Source organism: Eumetopias jubatus, unplaced genomic scaffold, assembly GCF_037043125.1.
Source record: "Eumetopias jubatus isolate StellerSeaLion01/CBP00866 unplaced genomic scaffold, mEumJub1_p1.0 scaffold_4, whole genome shotgun sequence".
Classification (NCBI taxonomy): Eukaryota; Metazoa; Chordata; class Mammalia; order Carnivora; family Otariidae; genus Eumetopias; species Eumetopias jubatus.
The window spans coordinates 27,856,271-27,882,454 of NW_028274810.1; the positions used below are offsets into that span (position 1 = coordinate 27,856,271).

The 26,184-nt window shown below is 44.4% G+C and overlaps 1 protein-coding gene across 3 annotated transcripts; it reads left to right on the forward strand.

Annotated features, from left to right (window-relative positions):
* Window positions 1-463: 463 nt before the first annotated feature.
* Window positions 464-11,182, forward strand: F3 (coagulation factor III, tissue factor). 3 transcript variants are annotated; one of them, XM_088022940.1, is made up of 7 exons: window positions 464-563; window positions 1,724-1,835; window positions 6,282-6,472; window positions 8,801-8,979; window positions 9,532-9,683; window positions 11,006-11,013; window positions 11,046-11,182. In XM_088022940.1, exons 1-7 carry the CDS (start codon window positions 464-466, stop codon window positions 11,180-11,182), a joined length of 879 nt encoding a protein of 292 aa, XP_087879066.1. The 3 variants fall into 3 exon arrangements, with proteins under 3 accessions (XP_087879066.1, XP_087879065.1, XP_027957659.1); XM_088022939.1 differs by lacking the exon at window positions 11,006-11,013 and having other exon boundaries at window positions 9,532-9,689; window positions 11,044-11,182; XM_028101858.2 differs by lacking the exon at window positions 11,006-11,013 and having other exon boundaries at window positions 9,532-9,679.
* The last annotated feature ends 15,002 nt before the right edge of the window (window positions 11,183-26,184 follow it).

Below are 26,184 nucleotides of genomic sequence, written 5' to 3' on the forward strand. Positions count from 1 at the left end.
GCCCACTCAGGCCGGACGTCGGGGTCGCCGGCCTGGGTGGCCCGGGGGTCAGGGGGCCGGGAGGCCGGGGTACCCGGTTCCCCGCCGCACCTGGAGCCGCCGGGGCCAAAGGGAAGCGTCGCGCTCGGCGGCGCGGTTGAATCACGGTGAATCACCCCCCGGAGTTTCCTCCCCGGAGGAGGCGGGACAGGGGAGGGAACTGGCGGGGGGCCGCCCACCGCGACCGCCAGTGACCGGGCCGGGGGCGGGAGTGGGGAGGAGCGGCGGGGGCGGGCCGTTGGCCGGCGGAGGCGCGGGCGGCCACACCGCTCTTTAAAGCGCGCCCCGGGGCGGACTGCCCCAGACTCGGGGTTCCCCGCACGCCTTCCCGCTCTCGCACGCTGCCCATCAGCGCCTCCAGCGCAACCTCCCTAGTCTTCGGGGCGCAACGGAATCCTCCCGACCTCGCCGCCAGCTCGTGGACATGGAGACCCCCACCTGGCCCCGGGTGCCCTGCCCCGAGGCCGCCGTCGCTCGGATGCTCCTGCTCGGCTGGGTCCTCCTGCAGGTGGCCGGAGCCTCAGGTGAGTGGCACCCGCCCCCGAAACCCAGCGGCACGCGGTCGGGAGAAGGGGGCTCGCCCTGCTGCCGGGAGGTGCCCCCGCACCCGCCTGATGCGGCCGCTCTCACGCAGCGGAGTCCGAACCAACCCGGCGCCCGAGGCGCGCAGGCGGGGGATGGAGGGTAGTAGTCCGCGGCCCCTTCTGCTGGAGAAGCTTAGTCCGGAGTCCGTCGGTATGGCATACAGGGATTTGTGGCTCCCGCTCTGAGTTTAGGGCAAGTGTTTCCCAGTAATCCTCAACCTTGAAGGTGGTGGACACGGATCCGCACCTGTCCTGGTCAGCGTGCCGTGTTTGGATATTATCCTTCATTGCATGTCCACTTTCCTTGATAAAGAGAGGCCCTTGTGGTCTTTTCTTGGACGTCTTTGTTTTAGATTTAGAGGCAATCCTGTTGCAAAAAGTCGCTTGGATTGGAGCAGACACATTGTGCATGCCCCATATGCTTAAAACGTGTGTGGGGCAGGCAGAGACTGTGACCCGCTGAATATTGGCAAAGCGGACCTTAATAATAACGCATCCAAACGGAACACATCCGACGGTGTGACAGGCCACACCTCTGCCTAGCCGTCCGGAGGTTTCTATATAGAGACATGTTAGATAAAAATGGGAAAAGTCAAGGTTTGGCTTTCTTATGGTGTGCAGCCCTAACCTCTCATACGCATGGGATCTGCCCCTTTCCATAACTTACCCCAAACCCTTCTTACCTGGCCTTGCCTGGTGAGTTGAACCTCTGAGTCCTACACTTCCTGGCCTGGGCCTTAGACATCGCAGGAGGCTGAAGGCTCCTGAGCTGTGTTTCCAGGTCAAGTTATCTCAGGCCTTCCCACCATCCCCTTCCCCCACCGTGAATAATTTCAAACAAGGATTTTGAGATCCTTGCCTCTTTTCTTAGATTACAAGGTCGGTCTTGCCATGAGAAAATTCAGAGACCTTAATTAAGAAAATTAAAAACTTGAAAAATTTTTTTGTCTTGATAATTCAGTAATGAAGCTTTTGTGGTTCGAAAAAAATTAATACGAGGTTAATGGTGATGTTGGGGGGATGGGAAGATGTTTTATACCATCAAGGTGAAATCGTGTGCTGAGCCCATGTAATAATAGCCGTTTCTCTGTTGTTTAAAGGGACTACAGAGGTAGTAGTAGCATATAACTTAACTTGGAAATCAACTAATTTCAAGACAATTTTGGAGTGGGAACCCAAACCCATCAATCATGTCTACACTGTTCAGATAAGGTAAGCTAGGTACAAAAGAAAAAGAAAAAGAAAATTAAAGTTTTTAATGTTTCCATTTCCCTTTGCTGAATACAAATGTCTTTAAAGCTGGCGAATGGATGAGAGTATTTAACAGATGACAAAGGGCATTCCTGGTCATTTGCAGGCCAGAGAGCCTTACTCCATGAAGCCTGCAACATGGCCACAGCTTCAAATGATAGAATGTTTCACTTGTTTTTGGACACAGATGGGAAAATTCCTAAGTGGAGTCTAAGCTGGGTGTAGGCGAACCTTCTTGAGCCGGCTATGGCAGCATGGGAAGATGTTGTCCTGGATGGAGGCTAATCTCATCTAAGCACGCACGTCTTTTTCCTCGCTGTCTAGACTGGGAGCCGGATCTAACATGTTATAGAGGAAGCGGGGAGGAGTCCAAATGTATACATTGCCCTAAAGCAGTGTTTGATTCACTCGTCTTTGGACACTGATTCAAAATTCGGTTGCATGCATGATCTCGGAGGAGGTCAAATTTGTGACTCACTAAAGCCCGGAAGAAATACTCCTCTGTCTGTACACCGGGTTGAGGGCTGAGCTGCTCAGGCACCCTCCTCTCTGACCGACAGATCCCTCCAAGAGCTGGTAGGTCGGCATTTTCAATCTGAGGGTCGGACGCCTGCCGCCTATCTTCCTAGATGGTTTTCACCATATTCTTGGTGAGTTTTTGGTTTCTGAAATGTTCTAGGAGGCTTGCTAGAGATCTTATTAAACAGAGGAGAGCTAATTGAATAAAGGCACAATAGAATCACTGGCTAAAAATTCAAGGTGTTTTGCTTATTTGTTTTAGCTTGTGTCAAGCCTTTTATATGGTATTAGGAACACAGCTCCTAAGGACGGAGTGGGCCTGTGAGGTGGATGTTCTTGTTTTTCAAAATGAACTTCACGACGACTCTTGGTAAACAGGGAAGAGAACTAGTGTGTGTACATGTTGTGCATATAGTTATATAGAGAGAGCGACAGGAGTTTCAGAACCCCAGGTAATAATTTTGGTTATGATCCAACTTGTCCATTCAGCTTCCACTAGTTGAGAATTAGTAATTAATTCCTCTGATACAGAACTGAAGTTTACCTTAGTAAACCATCTTCATTCTGGATAATGAAAATAGGATTTCAGGAGGAATGCTTACTCCTAAATATATTCGATCTTATGTTTGGTGAATATGCGGAAACGTTTACGACCAACCTGATTTTTAAACATAAGCCTTGGTGAGCTCTAAGTTCTCGGACTTTCCAAGCCTGCTTCTATTTCAGTAACACATCCTAGCAGAGCTGTGGCTTGTGGGTGCCTGCAGCTGGGGATGAGGGGTTCCTGCCAAGAGAGTGACCTCCCCACACTCTTGCCCCTGCGCTAGAGGACGTGTGGGCAGCCCTCCACCCCCACGCTCTTCTTCAGTCTCCCCATGGGTGAATACGATTCCTGGGTGACAAGGACCATGGCAGTCCTATTAGAGAAGAGGAAACTTACCCAGGGAAGGTAAGGGATTTATTCGTTCGTGACTGCCCTGATAGTGAGTGCCCAGCCAGGTCTGGAACCAGGGTCTCCCCAGTACCTCATACCACCACCTGCTTAGGTGGGTCTGCCCCAGTCTGATATGAGGCCCCAAAGCTTGTTGGGAGGAGGAAGGAAGGCCATCCCCTCTGTGGGCCTTCTTCCTTCCTGGCTTTCCATCCCTAGAGAAAGCATTTTAACCTGCTGCTCTTCTTCACCCACCCACCCTCGCTACCAGCCTGTCCCCACTCCCAGGGTACCACTGCTGTGCCTGGAGAGCCCCTACTTGGAGCTCCAACTGCATTTGCCTGCCATGGGAAGTTTTCAGTGGTTGTTGGGAAGTGCTGTTGGCTCAAGCCTTAGTGCCCAGCCAACACCTATAATACTGATTCTGTGGAAATATTCCGAATTCTAACACTGAGCTTCCAAAGCTTCTAGAAAACAGCCTGCTTCTAAATTAGTGAATCTGGCTTCTGTTGGAATTTCTTAGTAATTCAAGCGGGATATTTATTATTTCCAAACCGGGAGGTTTTGCAATACCTAGAGGAAGCTTGAAGCCTTTTAAAGTGTTACTGCTGACAATAGCATTTAGAGGAACTTAGTACAGAACCCCTTCATTACCTTTTCACTAGACTTTACTACTTTCGGGGATCTAGGCGCTTGTGCTAAATTTCGCCAGAGAGTACTGTGATTTCTATGTGTGAGCTGGGAGGAATCGAATACCGGCTTTCTCCTGTTAATCTGAACAACGTGTGTGCCATAGCAATGGAGAAGAATCGTCATTTCTCATTCACTTTTTAGAATAGAAGTGATACAATTATTTAAAAAATGCATTTTGGTCATTCTGGAATTAAGACTGACTACCTTTATCACAGAAAATTAGAGAAATTTAAGAAACTAAAATATTTCGGTATCAATCTCAGTTTATGAATTTTAGGACAAAGCATATGTTTGCCCATGCCCTCTTAGCCCGGATGTTCAGTTCAGATTTTTTAAAAAATATGTACTTATGGCTCTTAATCGTGAACTGAGACCATTGAATTCATATGGCAGCTTGTTTTCCCCCTGATTCAACCCTCAAGTGCAAACAACCTAACACTCCGCAAGGCCTGGCTACTTGAGCCCTCCGTTTAGCCCCGCTGCTTAAGGGTGGGTGGGCCACAAGGGCATGGACCCTGGTACCAAGTCCGCAGGAAGTGTTTCAGTGGAGATGTCGATGCTGGGGTACAGAGAAGGAAGGGGCCAATTCTGAGAAAGCAGCTCTGGAGATTCCTGGGAAAAGCGGGATTGGAGGATGGCCTTGAATGATGGGCAAGGCCCTGGGGCGGTCTGTGATGCTGAAGGAAAGAGCAGTGTGGCTATCAATTTGTGTGGGATAGAAGTGTGTGGGTCCAGTGGCAGGGGCATTCATCTACAAATGTTTTAGTACTTTAGAAGAATTTCAGGTTTAGCAGTTCCTTAAATGATTTCGTCTTCAGTGATGTCTTGCAAAAGAAAGGTCTGTCTCAGCCTCTTGGTCTCTCAGACTGCCAGACAGGTCCTGCCTGTATTGTAATGTGTATGTCTATATGTATTGTAATGTGATAGTCTTTGGTGGGCTGTATTCACATCCTGTAGAAGTGAGGGAGGCATGTCATATAATGGGATGGACAGACTCAGCTCTCACCTCATTGGCTATGTGACCTTGTACAAGGTACTTAGTGGCTCTGAGCTTGTGTCCTTATATGTAAAAAAGATCCAATACCTTCTCAGAAGGATTATATCAAATGAAGTAACCTGTGTAAAGGGCCCCATACAGTACCTGGCGTATGGTAGCTTCAGTGATAAACAACCACAACAGTAATGGTCACAATCAAATGTAATATATAGAATATATGGTTATATAGATTCTATTATTGCTACATTGGCTATATTCCACATAGAATATAGAATGTGATAAAATAGGTGTGTCATAGGGACTCCTGGGTGGCTCAGTCAGTGGAGTGTCTGACTCTTGATTTCAGCACACATCATGATCTCAGGGTCATGAGATCGAGCCCCGCATCAAGCTCTATGCTCCATGTGGAGTCTACTTGGGATTTGCTCCCTCTCCCTTTGCCCCTCCCCCTACTCATGCTCTCTTCCTCTAAAAGAAATAAAATCCTTTTTTTAAAAAGATTTTTCTTTATTTATTTGACAGAGAGAGAGACACAGCGAGAGAGGGAACACAAGCAGGGGGAGTGGGAGAGGGAGAAGCAGGCTTCCCGCCGAGCAGAGGGCTTGATCCCAGGACCCTGGGGTCATGACCTGAGCCGAAGGCAGACGCCCAACGACTGAGCCACCCAGGTGCCCCTGAAAGAAATAAAATCTTAAATAAGTGTGTTATAGAATGATACAATAAGTAGACTATAACAAATAATTGGGTCTTGATGGGAAACTCTTCTCTCTCCCATGTGACCATAACGAATTGTCTACATTTTAAGAAAGACTGGGTGGCTCAGTCAGTCAAGCATCTGCCTTCGGCTTAGGTCATGGTCTTGGGGTCCCCAGTTGGGCTCCCTGCTCGGTGGGGAGTCTGCTTCTCCCTCTGCTTCTCCCCCTCCCCTTCCTCCCCACCTCATTCTCTGTCTCTCAAATAAAGGACATCTAAAAAAAAAAAAAAAAGATTTAACAAATGATTAAGAGCACAGACCCAGCAGGCAAACTGCTGTGGGACTTTGAGCTGGTCACCCTTCTCACCTCGCCTCTGTAGCCTTATTTGTGAGAAGTGAGTCGTTACAGAGCCATCCCCAGGTTGCCGCGAGGACTTTGCTATGCTGAGCCGCTGCCTGCTCCCACCACGTGTGGGTGCTGTTGGTGTAACACAGTACACCGGCTAGAAAGCACGCTGCCGCCGATGCAGATCCTAATGTTTCATCCCTCTTCCTTCCTCTTCCTTCCTTTAGCCCTAGACTTGGAAATTGGAAGAGCAAATGCTTCTACACCACAGACACAGAGTGTGACCTCACCGATGAGATTGTGAATGACGTGAATCAGACCTACGAGGCGCGGGTCTTGTCCTACCCAGCTGATGCCACCGATTACTCTGGGGAGCCTCCATTTACAAACTCCCCAGCGTTCACACCTTACATGGAGAGTAAGTACTCTCTGTAATAACCTTTCAGTCTTGGCCTGAATATTTTTGTGAGCTTGTGACTCTTAGGGGCTGTTACATAAAGACTGTGCATCCATACACAGATCCTCTTTCTCAGAACCTGGTAAGTGCCACGGCCCTCTTGGCTCATTCCTGGTGTGTATTCACAGGTTCACAGAATGTAAACTCCGCAGTTGCTAACAGTGCCATCACGTAACTTTCTCCACCGGTCTGTCCCCAGGCCCTCGCAGCAACTGGCTGGATGGAGGGGCTGGCAGGGGGGGGGGGGGGGGTGGAATCCACCAAAGCTGGAGCTTCAGCATTTCCCCCAGATTTATTTAGGAGGTTATATATGACAGATGCACATAAGTCTCCTGAATATTCTCTTCCATTGTGAGACCAGAAGTCCCAGGTTAGGGTTTTCACAAATAGTCACAAATCCGTGGGGGTAGGTCCAGTTTCCCTCTGAGTCCACAATCAGGCTTGCTGACCTTTTTAAACAGCTCGACCATGATCGGAGTCCCGTGATGTGCTGGCTCTTGCCTGGCCCGCTCCCAGCCTGCCTCCTTCATGCCGGCTTGGAAAATGAGGAATGCTTCCCTCCCCAGCTTTTGCCCCAGTAAGCTGACCCTAGCACCTAAAAAGGGAATGTAGAGGATTCCGGCCAAGTAGGAGATGTAAATTTTTTTTTTCCTTTAGTCAGGACTATAGTTCTGACCTAGGTATTTTTAATAAATGAATGAAACACATTGAAGTGAGTGAAATCAGCTGCTCTTTCAAGAAGAATTAGAACGAAAGGTTAGAATGAAAGGGTTATGTTTTTTATCCAGTGCTTTTGTACTGATGCTCTGAGCGCCCAGTGAGGGAGAATGCTCTCTGCTAGCAGGGATGGTGAGAGGCTGAGGGGCAGTCCACCACATTTCCCCTCCACTGCCTACATCGAGGATGGAAATAGGAAGCAACCTAACCCCTGAGTGAGTCTGTCTGCCTTCCTTGAGCCCCCATTTGCCAGAGCCTGTCTTCAGACTCCTGTGTGGCCCTCACGTGTGTGTCTCTCATAGGTGCTCAGCCACGGCCACCCCTCAGGGACCGTGCGGGGCCTGTGTTACTCATTGCCCCTTTGCTCAGATCCTCAGGATTTCCTTTTATAGTTCTTGAGTTTTTTGTAAGACACTTCAAATCCTTTCTTGGTGTAAGATAGAAAATATTTTATAGGGGTGCCTGGGTGGCTCAGTCATTAATTAATTCATTCTTTACCTGTATACTAAAATTGTATATATATAACAATACTTGTATTGTTTTTTTTATAATAAGGCTTTTTACCTCTGTGTAAAAAATATATATACAAGTGTATGATGTACATTTTAGTTCTTAACCTTTTTTTATCGTTTCTAATATGTATGACCAATGTAGCCATTGCTTTAAAACGTACCATGTAAATATAAACACATCCTATCAGAAAAAAAAAGCCTTCGGCTCAGGTCATGATCCTGGGGTCCTGGGATCGAGCCCCGCACTCTCCCTGCTTGTGCACATGCTCTGTGTGTGTGTGTGTGTGTGCGCGTGCGCGTGTGTGTGTCAAATAAATAAATAAATAAAATCTTTAAAGAAGAAGAAATATTTTACATATTAATTTTGTACCTGCTCACACACACACACACACACACACACGCACGCACACACACCCACTTGTGTGAAATTTATGTTCAATTACAGGGATTTATTCTACAGCCACACAGCCTAAGCATAGCAGACAGCTGAGCCATTGCACAGACCCAGTGGTTAACACTGGTTCCCTGAGGTACCAAGGACATATCCTGGTGTTTCCCACAACCCCTAATTTATTGTCTCTAAAATACGGAGTCTTACACAACTGTATTGTTTAATATAACAGCCACTAGCCACAGATGGCTATGGAGCACTTGAAATATAGCTAATGCTATAAGTCTAAAAGACATCCTGGCTTTTGAAAAATATCTCCAAAATTTTTTATATCGATTACAAGTTAAATGAGAATATTTGAGCTATTGGGGGCTAAACAAAATGTATTAGTAAAAGTAATTTCAGCTGTTCCTTTTCACATTTTCTGATGTGACGACAAGGAAATTTGAAATGACATCTGTGGCTCCATTATATTTGCCCTGAGACGGCACTGCCCTGGGAAGTCTCAGTTCTATTCCGGAGCCGCTTAGCCCCCGGCTGCCGGGGAGCCCATTCTGTGCAGCTCTTACACGAGGGCTGACTGGGCTGTCCTTAACTGGGATAACTAAATGGAATTCCACTTGATATAGGATTCTTTGGTTCCAACGGAGCTCATTTTCTATGTTTTAGCAAAGCTTGGACTGCCAACAATCCAGAGTTTCAAACAAGTTGGGACAAAACTGAATGTGACCATACAAGATGCACGCACCTTAGTCAGGAGGAACGGCACCTTCCTAAGCCTCCGGGATGTTTTTGGCAAGAACTTAAGTTACACACTTTATTACTGGAAAGCGTCAAGTACAGGAAAGGTGAGGATTCTTTCGTTTGTTTTTAATGACTTGTTTTAAGTTGTGGCTCCTTGACTTTACAGCCCACTTCTTCCCTCAGTTCAAACGTGCCAGGATGGGGTGGTTGAGAGAGCAGCGTGGCGGAGGGGGAGGGGGCCTGCCATCCCGGTTCTACCTGGGACTCCGGGTGGGGCCGCTGGATCCGCAGGCTCCTCGGCCAAGGACTGGACCGGGTCATCTCCAAGGCTCCCACCAGCTCTCCCATTTCTTCCTCTCTGGAGGGTCCCAGAGACAAAATCAGTTTTCCATTCAATGATGAATGCTTCATTCCTTTTTTCCTTGATGGCAGATATCTTCTAGAGGCGCTAAATTGGGTTGGATGTGCCTAAATTGGTCATTTTTGGTCTTGCAAGGAGCATCCTTAGCAGTTACCAAGGGGAACAGAGCAGCTAAGTCACTTCTAATCCTTTCTACGTCAGGTCCCTGCGGGCTTTTACTTCCACAGTGACTTAGTAACAGGGAAAGAATTCACTCTGAGCCTAGATGAATTCAGAACTCTTCATCTCTTAACAGAAAACAGCCAAGACAAACACTAATGAGTTTTTGATTGATGTGGATGAGGGAGAAAGCTACTGTTTCAGTGTTCAAGCAGTGATTCCATCACGGAAGTCTAACCAGAAGAGTCCAGAAAGTTACACTGAGTGCACGCACCACAAGAAAGGTATGTTCAGAGATGAGTGGTTCTGCCCAGCATTCACCTGGGAGGCATGGATACCTTCCAGAGGAGTAGCTCCACCCTCAGAACCAGGATGGACTTTTGTTCAGGGGGAAACAGCCTTCTTGTTGTTGTTTGTTTGTGTTGTGTTGTTTGGGGGATACTCTTAACAATTTTAGGCATTTGAAAATGCTTCTGTGTTGTTCCCTTGTATTAGCTTGTGTTTTCTTGAGCCCCTACCATGTGCCAAGCTCTCCGCTGAGCACTGGACACACGGTGCATGTTTAGGATTTACCATCAAATCACAGATTTCTCTGGAGATTTTTTCATACTTAAATTCTGATGCTGGGAATTATGGGGGAGTGTCTGGACCAGCTGCAGCAGCACCCACTAGACATTTGTGAGCACCTGCTATAGGTTGTTTCGTTGTTACAGAGGACTAAAAGTCTAACCCGTGAAGGGAAGAGACTGAGTCTATCAGATAGTCCCTCGTGCAGGTATGTGCACACCAGGGGCCAAGACCCCCCTGTGAGGAGTGATTCTTAACTGGAAGTGTTGCAGGGGCTTCAGACTCATCCAATGAAGCTGCAGGCCTGAGCCTCCCTCCAGGCTTTATAGGGAAAGGACTCTGAGGACATTCAGGGAACAAAAGAGTCACAGGATAGCTCCTTGCTAAGGCAAGATGTGAAAATTTAGAAACACTTTTAAGCAAATTCTCTCCTATTGATTGACCATGATGGAAGCAGGGAAGAAAAGGGCTCTCCCTCCCTCGGGTCCTGCACCCCTCTGTGCCATCAGACCCCCAGTCCTCACATCCATCTTCCTTAAGCCAGCTGGAGTTCCACTGCCTCTCTGTTCATACACGCCTAGATAGCTGCTTCCCTGCCTCTTCTCCCTCTACTGAAATGTGACCTTTGAGAACCATTTCAAATGCCACCTCCACCGGGAAGCCTTCCTGCTGCTCCAACCAGTTATCATCTGTCCTTCACCTGAACCCTGCCATTACTCTGTGTCTCACTCTTTGCACTGATTGTTCGTCTTCTACAATTATAATCCTGGCCACCAAGCCCGGCATTATTTTTAGCCCCTACTCCCACTTACATGTACTGTTTCCAGGCTGTGGACATTATCCAGTTTATTAAACAGCCCATTAAATGATGTTCACCACCGTCAACTGCCCTAAAACATCGAGGGTTTGACCCATTCTTTCCTAATCAAAATATGTTGTGGTGGAAAGAGTGGAGGAAAGAAATTTCAAATGACGCAAGAGCGTCACTTGGCGTCATTTGGGGTTATGGCCTCCGTTCTGCCCCCTGATAAATGGGATTCAAGTGCTCGAAGTTGAAGCTGACTGGTACCTTTTGTTTTTCAGAAATGCTCCTCGGCATTGTAATTGTGGTGCTTGTGGCCGTCATCCTCACCAGCATCCTGTCTGTGACCCTATACAAGTGTAGGAAGGTGCGCGCGCAGCAGAGCGGGAAGGAGAGCTCCCCACTCAATGCTGCATAAAGCTCGTGCCCTGGGAGCAGCCGCCCACGATGGAGTATATGTTGCACTGTGACCAAGGACTTTTAAGACAACAGAATATATATATATGGAAACACAAAGGGGTATTTTGGAGCATGGAGACTCTTGGGCTCAAAGAAAGCTCTTGATCTGACCTGTTCTCACAATTAGCATTCTGGTTTCCATGACAGCATTAGACACTTTGGAATGTAATGAACGGTACAACCAATTCCAAGTTTTTTTAAATTTCTATTTTAATACTATGGCACCTTTTGCACATATCATGTGTTAGAATGTATATTCTACACCCCAAATGAAACCAGAACGTCTAATCAAAAACAAATGAACAAGAGCCTTTAAAAAAAAATCCTTGGGTCAATTTTTGGAAAACTTTTGAGAAGCTGACTTCAAATCATGTGGGAGAGTAAAATGGAAATTGTGTGGACTTTTCTGACATAGAACATTCTTTTGTGATATATGGTGTTTAGGTTCTTTTTTGAGTTCTTTTGGAGTTTCACAACAATTGGCAAACTTTTATATGAATGTGTTAAATGCAGAAGACTTCTGTTTTGGGGCACATTCCTAAAGTGCCTTACGGTTTAGCACTTTAACTGACTCAAATGCTATGGATTAAGCACTTGATAGCTGACTATATTTTTATAAGACTACTATAAAGACCACGTAGAGGTGATGATTTAAGGTACTGCAAGCTTTTGTGGTCAATATTGTATATATTTATATAATTTTCTAAAAGGTTTTATACATGGGGATATTTTATTTATAGAAGTAATATTGTTCTGTTTGTATATATTGAGATAATTTATTTAATATACTTTTATATAAATAAAGGTGACTGGGAATTGTGACTATTGTATTTATTATATCTTCCATTTTATTATTTATGATTTGGTCTTTATATTAAGTGGCTCTGCTGCAGGAACAAATGACCCAAAAATTCTCAGTGGCTCACAACATTATCTTGAATTCTCACTTACATTAGTTTGGTGGCTGCGAGTTGACTGCTGCTCTTCCTAATTATGTTCTCATTCTAGGACCCGAACCCAAGGGGAAGACTCTATTTGAGTCAGGGCAGAGGGAAAAGCAACAACCTAGTAGCCCCTCCATGTCTTGGAGGGGTGCCTGGGTGGCTCAGTCGTTGAACGTCTGCCTTCGGCTCAGGTCATGATCTCAGGGTCCTGGGATCGAGCCCTGCATCGGGCTCCCTGCTGGGCAGGAAGCCTGCTTCTCCCTCTCCCACTCCCCCTGCTTGTGTTCCTGCTCTCGCTGTCTCTCTCTCTCTCTGTCAAATAAATAAATAAAATCTTAAAAAAAAAAAAAAAGAAGCCATGTCTTGGAGCTTTGAGCCACCTCTGAGAACTTCTGCTCACCTGTCACTGCCGCAGGCAGGGTACCTGACTACATCAGACAGTACTCTGCCTACTGGGGCGGGGCACCACCAGTCACACAGCAATGGCAGGTTTACATGGTGTCCCAGGAAGGGAGAAAATTAGCCAACTGCAGATTTAGAGGGGGTGACTTCTTCCCATGGGCATTAGTTTGAGTTGCAGATGAAGGCTGGAGAGGAGAAAGGAAAACTTCTTTGGACTATCGTCTTGAAAGAAAATTGGATGAAAGGGGAATATAAGATAGGCAGAGAGAGAAGTGGAGTCTCTTGTGTTCATTAAAAGCCAAGCTAAACTGAGAGCTCTTTGTGGGTAGGACTGGGTCTGGCTCGTGTTCACGGCCCCTTGATGGCAGCAGTGACAGTAGGCTCTTAGTCATGGCTGAGTCCAACTGACTGCATTACCTCCCTCTAGGGTATAGAAATAGGGAGTCCACCATTCAAACACAAAGAAAACACGGCAACAGTCTTGATCTCACAAGAGTATTGAAAGAGGATTCTAACTAGAGATGGAGGTGAGGCTCCCGGCACCCAGCAGGGCCACAGCCATGTTTGCTCCGCACCAGGAAAGGCTGGGCCCTGCAGGCTAGGAAGCACACCCAGATGGCACACCCACCTGGAAGGGGCCCCCCACAGACACCCGGAGCAAGCATTAAAATAAGGGAAGAGGCAGTTCACCGTCCCGCTGTTCATCCATTTCGAGCCCCTCTGTTCCTCTGCTCCAAAGAACGCCAAGCATTATCAATAAAACTCTAAACATGACATGTTTGATATAGCATCACATTCTTTGGAAGGATGGGAAAAACAAACCTTCGCTGTCCCCCGAAAAATGGTAGCCTGAAAGGAGAAAAGTCGTGGAAACTTCGAAGAACTAAAGGAAAACAGACTGACGGTGTATTGGGTTCGTTTTGTTGGTTTGCTTGTCACAAACCGTCGGTATCAGTACCAGAGAGGCAGTGTTTTCCCTGTGCCGGAGAAAGGAGGCGTGCCTTTACCGCAGAGTCAACCAAGAGAGCTTGGCATGGCGGCGTGCCCTGCCCTAAGTGTGCTTTGGCCATTACCTTGAATTACTTTGAATTCCTGCTCCGCGGGACAAAGGGCTTAGTGCCCCACATGGGGGAACGGCGGGGGGTGGGGGAGAACAAGTCCCAGAGAGGGCATCTGAGTGCGTGTTTCCATCAGGCTGTTCTTTCCCTGCCAGGACTAATTACGGCATTATGTGATTCCAGGACCTCATATCTAAAGGAATTTGAATGGACGCCCTGAAGAAAGCACTGGTGGAGCGAAAGCCGGTCTGGGTAGTAACGAAGCGTCTGGCTGTTCATGGGGAAGGAATTCATTCCAGATCCTAGTGAGGCCACACTGCAACGATCGGGAGGCTTCACGACTGCACTTTAACCACCCCTCAGGTTTCTCCTCGTGTCCTTATCGCTGAGATGGACCAGCTGCTGCTAGAATCAACACTGTCGGTAGCCCTGGGAGCAGAAAAGCCTCCTACTAATTGTTGACTGGTATCCAGAAACTGCTGCCTTCCAGTGGGCCAAATTATATACTTCATTACTTCTCCTGGCCCTTGACCTATCATAAAGCTAATTTTTAGTAAACAAACTTTCGGGCCTTGAAAACAGATCTTTACGATCTTAAATTATTGATGAAGTTTGACTTACATATAAGAAATTAATACTTGTGAAATCCAAAGACATTTTATTTACCCTAGTTACAGCTGATGGCTTATATAATCAAAGCACCTATCTCTTAAATAAACAATGGAACAATTATCCCTGACCGTGAAGTAGGAAAGAAACTCATTCCCAAATGCAATTCTTACCCGTTCTAGGACATGTGTATTTGGCAGGTGTTATTTCTTCTCCAACAGTTGCCTGACCTTCGTTACTTTTGCCATGGGACTTTCATTCAGAGGCTTACAGCGACACCTGTTTCCCTTCCCATAGCCTCTGCTTTCCCCCCTACCCGGGGATCTAGGTGATTCTGGCTTTGCCATTTAGTACATTCCTTCCTTGTCCCTGTAGACATTGGTTTAGGCACAGGACCTAACCTCGTCTAGGAAAGGTGACTCTCAGGACTTTTCCTGGGAATGTGGAGACGCTATTTCTTGAGGAATATAATGAAGAAAACTTGGCCCCAGGAGCCGCTAGCAGTTATCTTGAGACCACAAAGGGAGCCAGCCTCAACTGGAGATAACACACTGCAGAGCAGTGCAGGGTGAGGAAAAGAAACTAAATCGCTGAGCTACTGGATCAAACCTTGCCTGAAGTTCTCCCTACCCAAGGACTTTTCACAGGATATAAGCCACTTAATTGTCGAAGTAAGTTTTGGCTCAGGTTTTCTTGACTTTTTTGACTGGCAGTCAAAAGCACCCAAACTGATTCCATGGAAGCACTGAGCATGGAATATAAACAGAGAGGAAGAAGGGCCCCCAATGTGAGCTTATGGTAGAAAACATTTATACAATAAACATTCGTGTTCATGCCTTTTCAGCTACTAAATGATTTTGCCCTGAAATAATCCCTCCTTGCCGGCACTATTAAGCTCTCCTTTTCTATTCAATTATTCCTATCAGAACACAAACATACTGTATTATTTCCTATCTTAAAAAAAATAATCTTTTGACCTCATAGAAGTTCTCCTCTGGATTTCCTCCTCACTTCCTGCTCCTTGGACACCATTCTTAACTTGTAGATATTGGATCACCTTAGTGCTCCAGCCTATTGTCTATCAATAATCACTCTGTGAAATATAGCCAAGCCCATGGCTCTACCATCTTGTTCTATTACCTGGCTCTGTCACGTTGCATGCCCATACCATCTGTATGTGGATGACTCCCAATGTGTATCTTAGTCCCCAGCCTCTTTCTGATACTCCAGAGTTGCCCTGCAGACCCAACTAATTACACAGCATCTCTACCTGGATGTCTAATTGGCATCTCAATCCTAACATGGCCAAAGAGAATCTGTAATTTCCCCAAACCCCAAAACCTGTTTCTCCCCAGTCTCTCCCATTTCAAGAAATGGCACCACCACTGGCTCAGGCCAGAACCCTTGGTGTCATCACTGACTTCTCTTTCTTCTCCCATTCAATGAATTGGCCAAGGGGTCAGCTCTACCTCTGAAATACTCCAGTTTCAGGGACGCCTGGGTGGCTCAGTGGGTCAAGCATCCAGCTCAGGTCATGATCTCAGGGGGTTGGGATGGAGCCCTGCCTGGGGGCTCCGTGCTTAGCGGGCGATCTGCTTGTCCCTCTCCCTCTGCTCCTCACCCCCTCATCCCCAGCTCATGATAGCTCTCACTCTCTCTCTCTGGAATAAATAAATAATTTTTTAAAATACCCCAGTTCCAAAAGTTAACTCCTCCTCAGCTGTCCCACCAACTCCGGCCATTCTCTTCTCGTACTGGATTATTTCAACAGCCTCCTAGCTGGTGGCCACCCTGCTTCCACGTTGGGGCCCTATATTCCATTTTCCTCACAGCAATCAAAGCTATTCTCTTAAAAATATCAATTATGTTTTTAGGGGTGCTTTCTCAACCCTCCAAGAGGACTCTGCAGGGGGGCGGGGCTTGGAATGATTCCGTGTTGGAGTGAATCAAGGGGAAATGCACACGAGGTGTGAACAGGCGCTGAAGCCGCAGCTGGTGTGAAGGCGGGCATGGCTGGAGGGCGTGAGAGCCCGACGCCAGGTGCCGCAGGTTCCCCGCGGTCCTCACCCTCCCCTCCCCTCTAACTGGCTTTCCTTCCCGACTTCTACCCCCGCTGCCCAGGGGCCCCGGGCCCTGCACCGGATGCAGAGCGAACCATTTTCCCTAGGCTTTTCTACCAGGTCTCTCTGGGAGTCCAAAGAGAGAATGGCCACGTTCTTTTGTGGGGATCCACAAAGGCCTCAAGGAAGAGGCAGGTGGGAGCTGACGCGGGTCTCTCCTTCCGCGGTCTCCCCCGTGCTCCGCCTTCTCCCCGACTCCCTGGGGGCTGCCCTGGCAGCACTGAGCCCAGGCACCGGGCACCTGTCCCGCCCCCCCAACCCCTCCCCCCCCAACCCCTCCCCCCCCCTCCCCCGCGCCCAGCCCTTGCTTCGGAGCCCGGCCCCTGCAGTGGTATAAACAGCGGGACAATTTAGGCGCCTTTTCCACGGGCTAGTAGAAACCATCCCGAGTGATTTCGTGATTCCCTGGAACATCCGCCTTTTCCCTGTGTCCAGTTGGCCACCACCACTGCCATGGTCCCTACCTCCCGGTCCCTGCCTCCAGGTCCCTCCACATCCCCACCAGCTAGCCTCTCCCTCCAGCCCGGGAAATCTGCTAGGCAGACGGTGGTTGGGCGGGAGGTGCTAGGAGCCTCCCTCCTACTTGCTGCCATGTCCTCCATCCATCTGCGGGCTGTTATGCCCTAGTCCCGTCTGTCCAGGCTGGCCTGAACCAGAGAAACTCCAGGCTTCTCTGTTTTCAGCTACCATCTCCCCGCTCAACAGTGATCACCGAACTGTGGACTGACTGAGTGGGGAGAAGGGTCAAGGCTGAAAGCATACGTCCATCCACATTGTTGAAGCAGGAGCATTCCTATTCTTTACAATGTGACCCAGCCCCTTGTAGAGAGTTCTTGTGTCTAGCACTGGGTAGACTGGGCATCTGGATCAATTGTGGCCAGGGACAAAGATACTATGACTGGTCCACTCTGAGACAAGCTCCCACCCCAGACCAAGAGCAGCCATGTGGATTAGAGAGGAAATAGGGCATCTAAGATGAAGAGGGGAGGAAATGCCGGGCAGATGATCTTGCCGGTGCCCCATACATGTCCCAGACAGGGCAGGAGGTAATGGCAAAGAAGAGGACTTAATGAGAAGACTACAGCAAAAGCTGTGAACGGTGGTGAGATATAAGACAGCAAGACGAGTAAGAACTGAGGAAACTGGCAGGAAGAAACCTGGTTAAGGCCTATCCTCAGTCCCAAGAGCTCTGGCGATATTCTGGGGTGGGGGTGGGGGGAAATAGAAATTAGAAAGCTGAAATCAACTAGCATCTTGTGAAGATTTTTTGGCCATTACTCAAATGATCTATTAGAATTAGAGATACTGAAGCACAGAAATGGACAGGAAGACGTCCCAGCCTAGTGTTACGGGTATGCAACTGGAAACATAAACTGACGGTCAGTTTCTAACAATTGCCCCAAGTCCACACGTCAAGTGACAAAAATTCAAATTTCTGTTTTTACTGTAATCGGCCTGCGAAATTCATTCAAAATCTTTATAAGACACTAAATTCTTCGTTCTTGGCCAAAGCACCTCACAAACATAATAGAGAAAATTAAATAACTGTAGTTAAAACTATTATAACAACTCTAATTTTCTTATGAAAGCACTTAGTTATATGCTGTTATGTCCATCAAATCAATTCTATATAAATTTGCTAAGATTCAAAACTCAACAAAGTAACAAATAATTTTTAAAAAGAAAATAAAAGAAACTTACCTTACTAAGATTTGAATACAGATCAACTACACTGTTACAAAACTTTTCTACATCTTGTGTAAGCAGCTGGTCTGGATTGGCTATCCTGTTGTCCAGATTTCCCATTTTATAATATGTGAAAGCTCTAAAACAGGAGTAAGAAAATGACATTAAAACTAGTGATTTTAAAAACAAACAAAAAATCACATTCTAGCACATAGTGCAAATTCATAGAAACGGAAAAGTTTGGAGCTGGGAGAGGCCTTAAAGACTGTCCTTACTTTAGAGATAAGGAAGCAAGTCCAGAGAAGGATGACTTGCACATTAAAGGAAGAGCCAGGATTAGAGTCTGAATTGCTGAGGTCTTTGCCTACGTGCTTCTGGGTCTAAGAGAACTTCCTTAAAAAACATATCAAATACAAAAGAAAAACTTCTATCTCGATATCATAAGCATTTATATTCAAGTATTTTTTTTTAAGATTTTATTTATTTATTTGACAGAGAGACACAGTGAGAGAGGGAACACAAGCAGGGGGAGTGGGAGAGGGAGAAGCAGGCTTCCCGCAGAGCAGGGAGCCAGACCCTGGGATCATGACCTGAGCCGAAGGCAGGCGCTTAACAACTGAGCCACCCAGGCGCCCCTCAATGTAAGTATTTTTAATATAAAAATAAGTTATCACTTGCTGGAGATACTCCTCATTGAGGTATTTAGTTAGTCTTACTCAGAAGCACAGTTTGAGCTCATTTAACCCAAACTTCAAGAAGTTATTAATTACAGAGACCTGAAACAAACACATATTACTGGTTTTACTACATTTCTACTTACAAATTATAATTTATTTCTCTAGCATTGGCTCTGTTCCCAAATCCTATGATTTTTGTAACTGATAGTCCAAATTGATATAATTCAGTTCCATTTTACTCAGTGTACAAAGATAAAAGAGAACATGCTAAGCCAAATGCAATTGGCTATATTATGCTGATATATTAAAACTCTACTTGAAACTCAATTTTACAGTACGTTAATATCATTAATTATGAGAAGCATCTTGATACTTCTTTTGTAAATAAACAAAAAGCCAAATCTGTCCCCTTTGGATCCAATGTAAAGGAGTCCTGACATTTATGTTTGTATCTCTGTTTCCTACTACAAGCACTATGACCCTAGACAATGAAATTCTAGTTGCATTTGTTAAAAAAAAAAATTATAAATTTCATACCAACTAATACCATTTCCAGATTATTTCTACAGTCATCTTTACTTCTCTTTTCCATCATTATATTGAAATTAATTCTTCCATAGTTCCAAACTCACATTTACATAAACATTTTCTCAAGAAAACAATGGTTGTCCACTGAATCTCGATTTTTTTTTTAAAAGATTTTATTTATTTATTCATGAGAGACAGAGAGAGAGAGAGAGGCAGAGGGAGAAGCAGGCTCCCAAGGAGCAGGGAGCCCGATGCGGGACTCGATCCCAGGACCCTGGGATCATGACCTGAGCCGAAGGCAGACGCTTAACCATCTGAGCCACCCAGGCGCCCATGAATCTCGATTTTTAATGATATCTACACATATCTCAATTTTTGTAAAGGTCCAAAAGCCATGTACATGTATCCTCAAGCTTTATTAAATCTCTGACATATTTTCTAATTAGCTGGATTTTACAATCAAGCTTTTTTTTACTTCCATATTTATAATACTAAAATTCTTATAGTGGCAGTAAAATAAAGAACCAAGCTAAAAATGTCACTTATGATTTAACCAAACACTGACCTTTATTTTTAATAAATTCAGATAATAAATTCCAATTTCACTTCAACTACATTAGTGCTTCCAGTTACTATAATAGTTTATGGCCTAAAGCAATGGTTCTCAATCCAGGTGATTTTGCCACCACACCTACCAGCACCTCAGCCTCCTCCTCGCAACATTGGGCAAGGTCCTGGAGGCATCCTGGGTTGTTAAAACTGGGGGAGGGGCACTACTGCCATCAAGTAGGATGCTACTAAACATCAGAGAAACCCTGGCCTAAAGGTTAGAACAAAACAACACATAGGGACACATCCACATTATGTATACAGTGAAATTGACCCCAACCTAATAACTCCTATCTTACTATCTAGTATAAAGGTTTACATTGAAAAATTCTGCCAAAATTTACAAAACTAAACTTGAAATAGGAACTTACTCCCATAAATCTTTAAAGTCAACTTAAGAAGTAAACATCTCTGAGGATTTTAATAAGATCCAAATTATTCCCTATGTAAAGATTTTTAAAGAATTCCACTTAACGAGAGGCATGGCAGCGATGAAGTTGAATAAGTATCTCCTGAAATCTTTCCTGCTATGACCAATGATACCACTGCAAACCACCACATGCAATGCATTAGTTGCAAAAGAAGCAATATTTAAGACTAAGAAAACCTGTAAAGCTCTAAAATTACTCTTGGAAGTTTTTATTGACTCAAAAGAATCAATAAGAAAAAAGAGGCTGAAAAACATTTTCTTGCAGAAACATGTTTCCAACTTTTGAAATTTGATCATTTGAAAGAGGCTTCTTGAAAATCAACTCCATAAATAATGATTTCCTTAGTTCTTTCCTTCGTAGAAATGGTAATTTAAAAAAACTTCTGCTGCCACAAAAGGGGTTTAACAACTTTATAGAGCCAGCGATGGGTTATAATGGATGAAATAAACTAGTGTCTGTTTTTAAATATTTTAATATCCTGATGCTCATTTGTATGAACTAATGGCAGAGATAGCCTGAGAGAACAGCAAACTCACTGTAAAAGGTCAAGAGTAAATATTTTAAGCTTTTGTGGGCCAGAGGGTCTCTGTTCCAATTATTCCGTGCTGCTACTATAGAGGAAAAACAGCCAAGAATGAGACTGGATGCATCCTAATAAAATTTTCCCACACAGATGGCAGTGGGATTTGACCCGTGGAGCCTTATCTGCTAATGCGAGGACTAAGTTCTAAGTCCTCTCTAGTAGACTAGTGGGGTTCCTTAGAGCCTCAGAATGGTTCTCCAGAGGCTTCAGATCTGTTAATACACTTCAACTAGACCAACTCCTCTTTTATGTTCTTAATTTATTTTACATATTTATCTGTTCTAAAAATATCCATTAAGAACTTATTCAAAGTAAGAATTCTACTACTTTTTGAAAACCATTATATCATCTAAGGAAAGGATCTCTGAGTACCATATGTCTACAATGTACAAGAAAGATAGAACTTATCTGATCACATACTCTTTTTCAAAGAATGTTTATTAACATTCACAAATGTAAGTAAAATATATTTTGAAAAACACTGCACGAAATGATTTAAACCTAGCTCCACATACCAAAAAAAATGATATAGTATAAGATACAGAAATAATCTGATTTTTATGAGGGAGTAGGTGAATAATGCCAAGTAATGTTAAGTGGCCTTTTAGAGCAAAGAAGGTGCATGGTCAAGTAAATTTGAGAAAACCTGGGTTAAAGAAAGCTAACACATGTCTTTATCAAAGACCTTCTCAAAGCTCTTAACGAAACATAAAACTTGTGCATTAAAACTCTCTGAGAGGGCTCTGTAGCACGGATCATTTCCTCTGCCATAGCTGGCATTCCATAGAACATACTTTGGGAAATGCTACTTTAGACTGATAGGAAAATTAATAGTCCAATTTTGATAGAAGTGCTAATTTTTTTTACTTAAGTTGAACTAGAAAAAAGCTAAAGTAGAACCACATAAAAATGTTGTTTCTAGAAATAAGAATATTAAAAAAACAAGAGCAATTAAGACAGTGCAAAAAGTTTAGAGGCTTAGATTAAAATTGTTTGAACCAAACTTCACATAAAACCAAAGTGCTTTAGCGCTGCCCACGCTGTGAAACACACACGATTAGAAAACTTGGTAAAGCTCATGCTATCACTCAGCAATGGTTTACCACTGGGGCAGCAGCTATAAATTTAAAAAATGGTTTCTTGAATAAAGCCTTATTTCTGCTTATTATTCCGCTGCAAAAGAAAAATAATAATAGAGTAATTTTACAGTTTATATTATTTCTAAAACATGTAAGGATCTTTATAAAAGATAATTTGGTGATTTTAAAATGCCTGTAGTCAATGGGTGAAAATAAAGTAAATCTCTATAATTACATTATAGCAGCAACAAGGTAGGAGGGATTCTCCTCCATTATCATGGAATTTCCAGGTTCTCCTTTAAAGAAGGAGTCTGTCCTATTAAAATTTGCCCATACTCCACAGTCTTTAGCGACTGCTAACAAATAAGCCTAAAAAATGTAAAGGATATTAAAATGTACATTAAGGACCAGAATGAGTCTCTTTCAGACTTTTTTATAGCAGAAACAGATGAATCTAAACCTTTTTGGAAGACGCAACAAGGGAAAAACAGAAAAACCAATTTATAATGTAGCTTTAGTAGCACATTAGAGCTATGTGTTATTTTTCAAATAAAACTGTTCCATATTATGAATTCACAATGTTTAAAAATGCTAAATTTAACCAAATATCAAAGATCTCATACACAGAAGCTCAAAAATATTTATCAAGGAGAAAGTTAACAATTTACTTAAAATGACTGTTTCACAATTGATGAATATGGGATAAGAGTATATGGAAGTGGGGCCCCTGGGTGACTCAGTCGTTAAGCGTCTGCCTTCGGCTCAGGTCATGATCCCAGGGGCCTGGGATCGAGCCCCACATCAGGCTCCCCGCTCAGTGGGGAGCCTACTTCTCCCTTTCCCCTGCCTGCTGCTCCCCTGCTTCTGCTCTCTCTCTCTCTCTCAGATAAATAAATAAAATCTTTTAAAAAAAGAAAAATAATTTCTCCTTGTGCTGAGAGCTCTCAGGATCGACCCTCCTAGCAGGTTTCTGTGCATCGTGCAGCAATGCTAGCTAGGCAGCCTGTCGTGCATCCCACCCCAACCTAGTGCTGCTCTGTCTTCTCCCTGGGAGTTTGTGTCTTTTGACCACCTTCTGCCAATTCCCCCTCCCCCACCAACAACCCTCAAGGAACCGCAAGTCGGACCTCTTTTTCTATGATACTGGAGGTGGTGGTGGTGTTAGATTTCACATATACGTGAGATCATACAGTATCAGTGTTTCTCTGACTTATTCCAATGAACATAATGCCTTCAAGGTGCATCCATGTTGTTGCAAATGTTAGAATTTTCTTGTTTTTTTTTTTTATGGCTGAATAATATTTCATTGTGCCACAACTTCTTTATCCATCCATCCGTCAATGGACACTTTTGTTTCCATGTCTTGGCTATTGTAAATAATGCTGCTCTGAATATGGGGGGTGCAGACAACATTTTCAAGTTAGTGTTTTTATTTCCTTTAGATACATTCCCAGAAGTGGAATTGCTGGATCATATGGTATTTCTATTTTTTTAATCTTTTGAGAATCCTCCACACTTCTTTCCACAGTGGCTGCACCAATTTACATCTCCACCAACAGTGCACGAGGGCTCCCCATTCTCCACATGCACCCCAGCATTTATTATCTCTTGTCTTTTTGATGATGGCCATTCTAACAGGTGTGAGGTGGTATCTCATCGTGGTTTGAATTTGCATTTCCCTGATGGCTAGCTATGTTGAGCATCTTTTCATGTACTTGGTGGCCATCTGTATGTCTTCTTTGGAAAAAATGTCTATTCAGGTTCTTTGTCCATTTTTTAGTTTTGGGTTTTTTTGTTTGTTTTTTGTTTGTTTTTGCTCTTGCATTGTATGGGTTCTATATATATTCTGGATATTAACCCCTCATCAGATACATGGTTTGCAAATACTTTTTTCCCATTCTGTAGGTGATCTTTTCATCTTGTTGATGGTTTTCTTTGTTGTGGAGAAACTTCATATTTTGATGTAGTCCCACTTGTTTATTTTTTATTTTGTTGCTTGTGCTTTAGGTATGATTTCTAAAAATTCATTCCTAAGGAGCTTTGTTCCTATGTTTTCTTCTGGGAGGTTCATCTTTTCAGGTCTTACATTTAAGTTTTTAGTCCATTCTGAATTAATTTTTGTGAGTGGTGTGAGATAGGGGTCAGCCATCTGTGCTGAAGAAGCCCTCCAAGTAATTTTAATGCCCAGTAAATTTTGAGAACCACTGGCTTAATCTATTTTTTACTACAATAAGAGTAGCTATAGACCCACATGGGGGCATTCCTAGCCCTTGAAGAGGTCAGAATGCAGCCTGCTGTGAGGCCAAAAATCAAAGTAATACATAAAGTAATACATAAAGCACAGATAAGGTCCTTCATCTGCAGACTGTGCCCTGCCTTTGTCACATATGAGTCTGTCAGTATTTTTCCCATTGCAAGGAACAGAAACTCTTTCAAAAGAACTTAAATGAAATTGGGAAGCCTGTTTTCTCCTTCATCAAGTGCACTAATTGGCCTAAAGCTCTTCAGCTCCTTTTAGCCTCAATTATGTGATTACACATTATTAGAGCATCAATAATGAACAATTAAAAATAACACTCTTCCTGTGGGGAAATAAAAATACTAAAAAAAAAAAATCCAGGAATTTTGAAAGTGAGAAATTGCAAGTCATCTTGAACATGTAAAATTTAATAAACTTTTAAATAGGGTTCTAAGAAAAAAGCTTTGGCTCTGGACTGGTTCTTGAGATAACATTCTCTCTCCAACGTGATTTTCAAAAACCACGAAAAAACAACGCTCCATCTGCAAAGTAACTTTTGTTCCCTGAGCATATATCAAGCCAGAGAATTAGAAATGTAACATTCAGAGGGGCAGGAATGTACTTTTCCCTCACACAACAGCAGATGGAAGTGTGGTTTATAACTAAGATTGTGGCGCCATCTTCAGTTCCTGAGGTGGATTGACAACTTGACCCGAGTGCTTCTAGAAGGAGTTATAAAAGAAAGGAATCCTAAAACCAAACACCTGTAAATGATTAAGAATGAAGGCACCTGGCGGGAGGGGTGGCCAGAATCACTAAACCAGACTACCTTCTCCAACCTTCTGCAACTCTACCTGTGGTGGTCTCTTCAGTCCAGAGCCAGAGCTCCACCCCAGCTTCTGCTACTTCAAGTGTACTCGGAGTTCAGCAGCTTTGGGATCATTTGAGAGCTAGTGAGAGATGGAAATTCTCAAGCCCCACTCCAGACCTACAGAATCAGAATCTGCATTTTTCCAGGTGATGTGTGCACTCACCGAAGTCTGAGAAGCTCTGTTCTATGTGATTTTCCAGCCGGTCAGCCCACTATTCCCGATTTCACAAAGCCAGGTATGGGGTGCAGGGCGAAAAGGAAGACAGACACCTCACCGATGGATAGAATTGCACAGCCTTGATGAGAAGATGTCATTTATTGAACTTACATATCAACAAGTTATTAATCCAAGCCAAAAGTAAAAGCAGAGCCACGATCATATTCCAAATATTACATTTTCCAAAGATGTGATTTGTCATTTTCCAAAGACAAGACTTTGAGGACCTCTGCTTCATCTGCAGCTATCTAAAGGCCAAAAGCTTTCCTGCCTCGATGGCACGGATTCACGTGCCTTGCCTCGACCTACCTATCCTTCAGGGCAGCTCATAATATTCCCTGTGTCTCAGCCAGGTGCCTTCCTCTCCTGGATTCCTAGCACTCTCCCCACCACCTCACTACACTCATACACTCCTTTGTAGGATGCTTAATGTTGTACAAAATAGTTCTTTACCTGTCTTGGCTCCTTGCCTTCAAAAAAAAAAAAAAAAGCCATGATTGGGCATTTGAATTCACTTATTCATTAATTTATTCTAATACTAAACACCTACCAAGTGCCAGGCATTGTGGATTTGATTGAAATACACCAGGCACCATCCCAGCATTTATAGAGCTCTTGTGTTTGCAGGGTAAAATGTCAAACAAGTCATGATAACAGAACAATAGATAATAATAGGATACGGAAAGTATAGAGTGTTTGGGGGACTCCTGTAGGGCCATCTAACTTAGGCATGGAAGGGCTATTTAAAATTGAAGCTAGGGCCACCTGGGTGGCTCAGTCAATTAAGCATCTGCCTTCAGCTCAGGTCATGATCCCAGGGTCCTGGGATTGAGCCCCGTGTCGGGCTCCTTGCTCAGCGGGGAGCCTGCTTCTCCCTCTCCCTCTGCCTCTGCCGCTCCCCCTGCTTG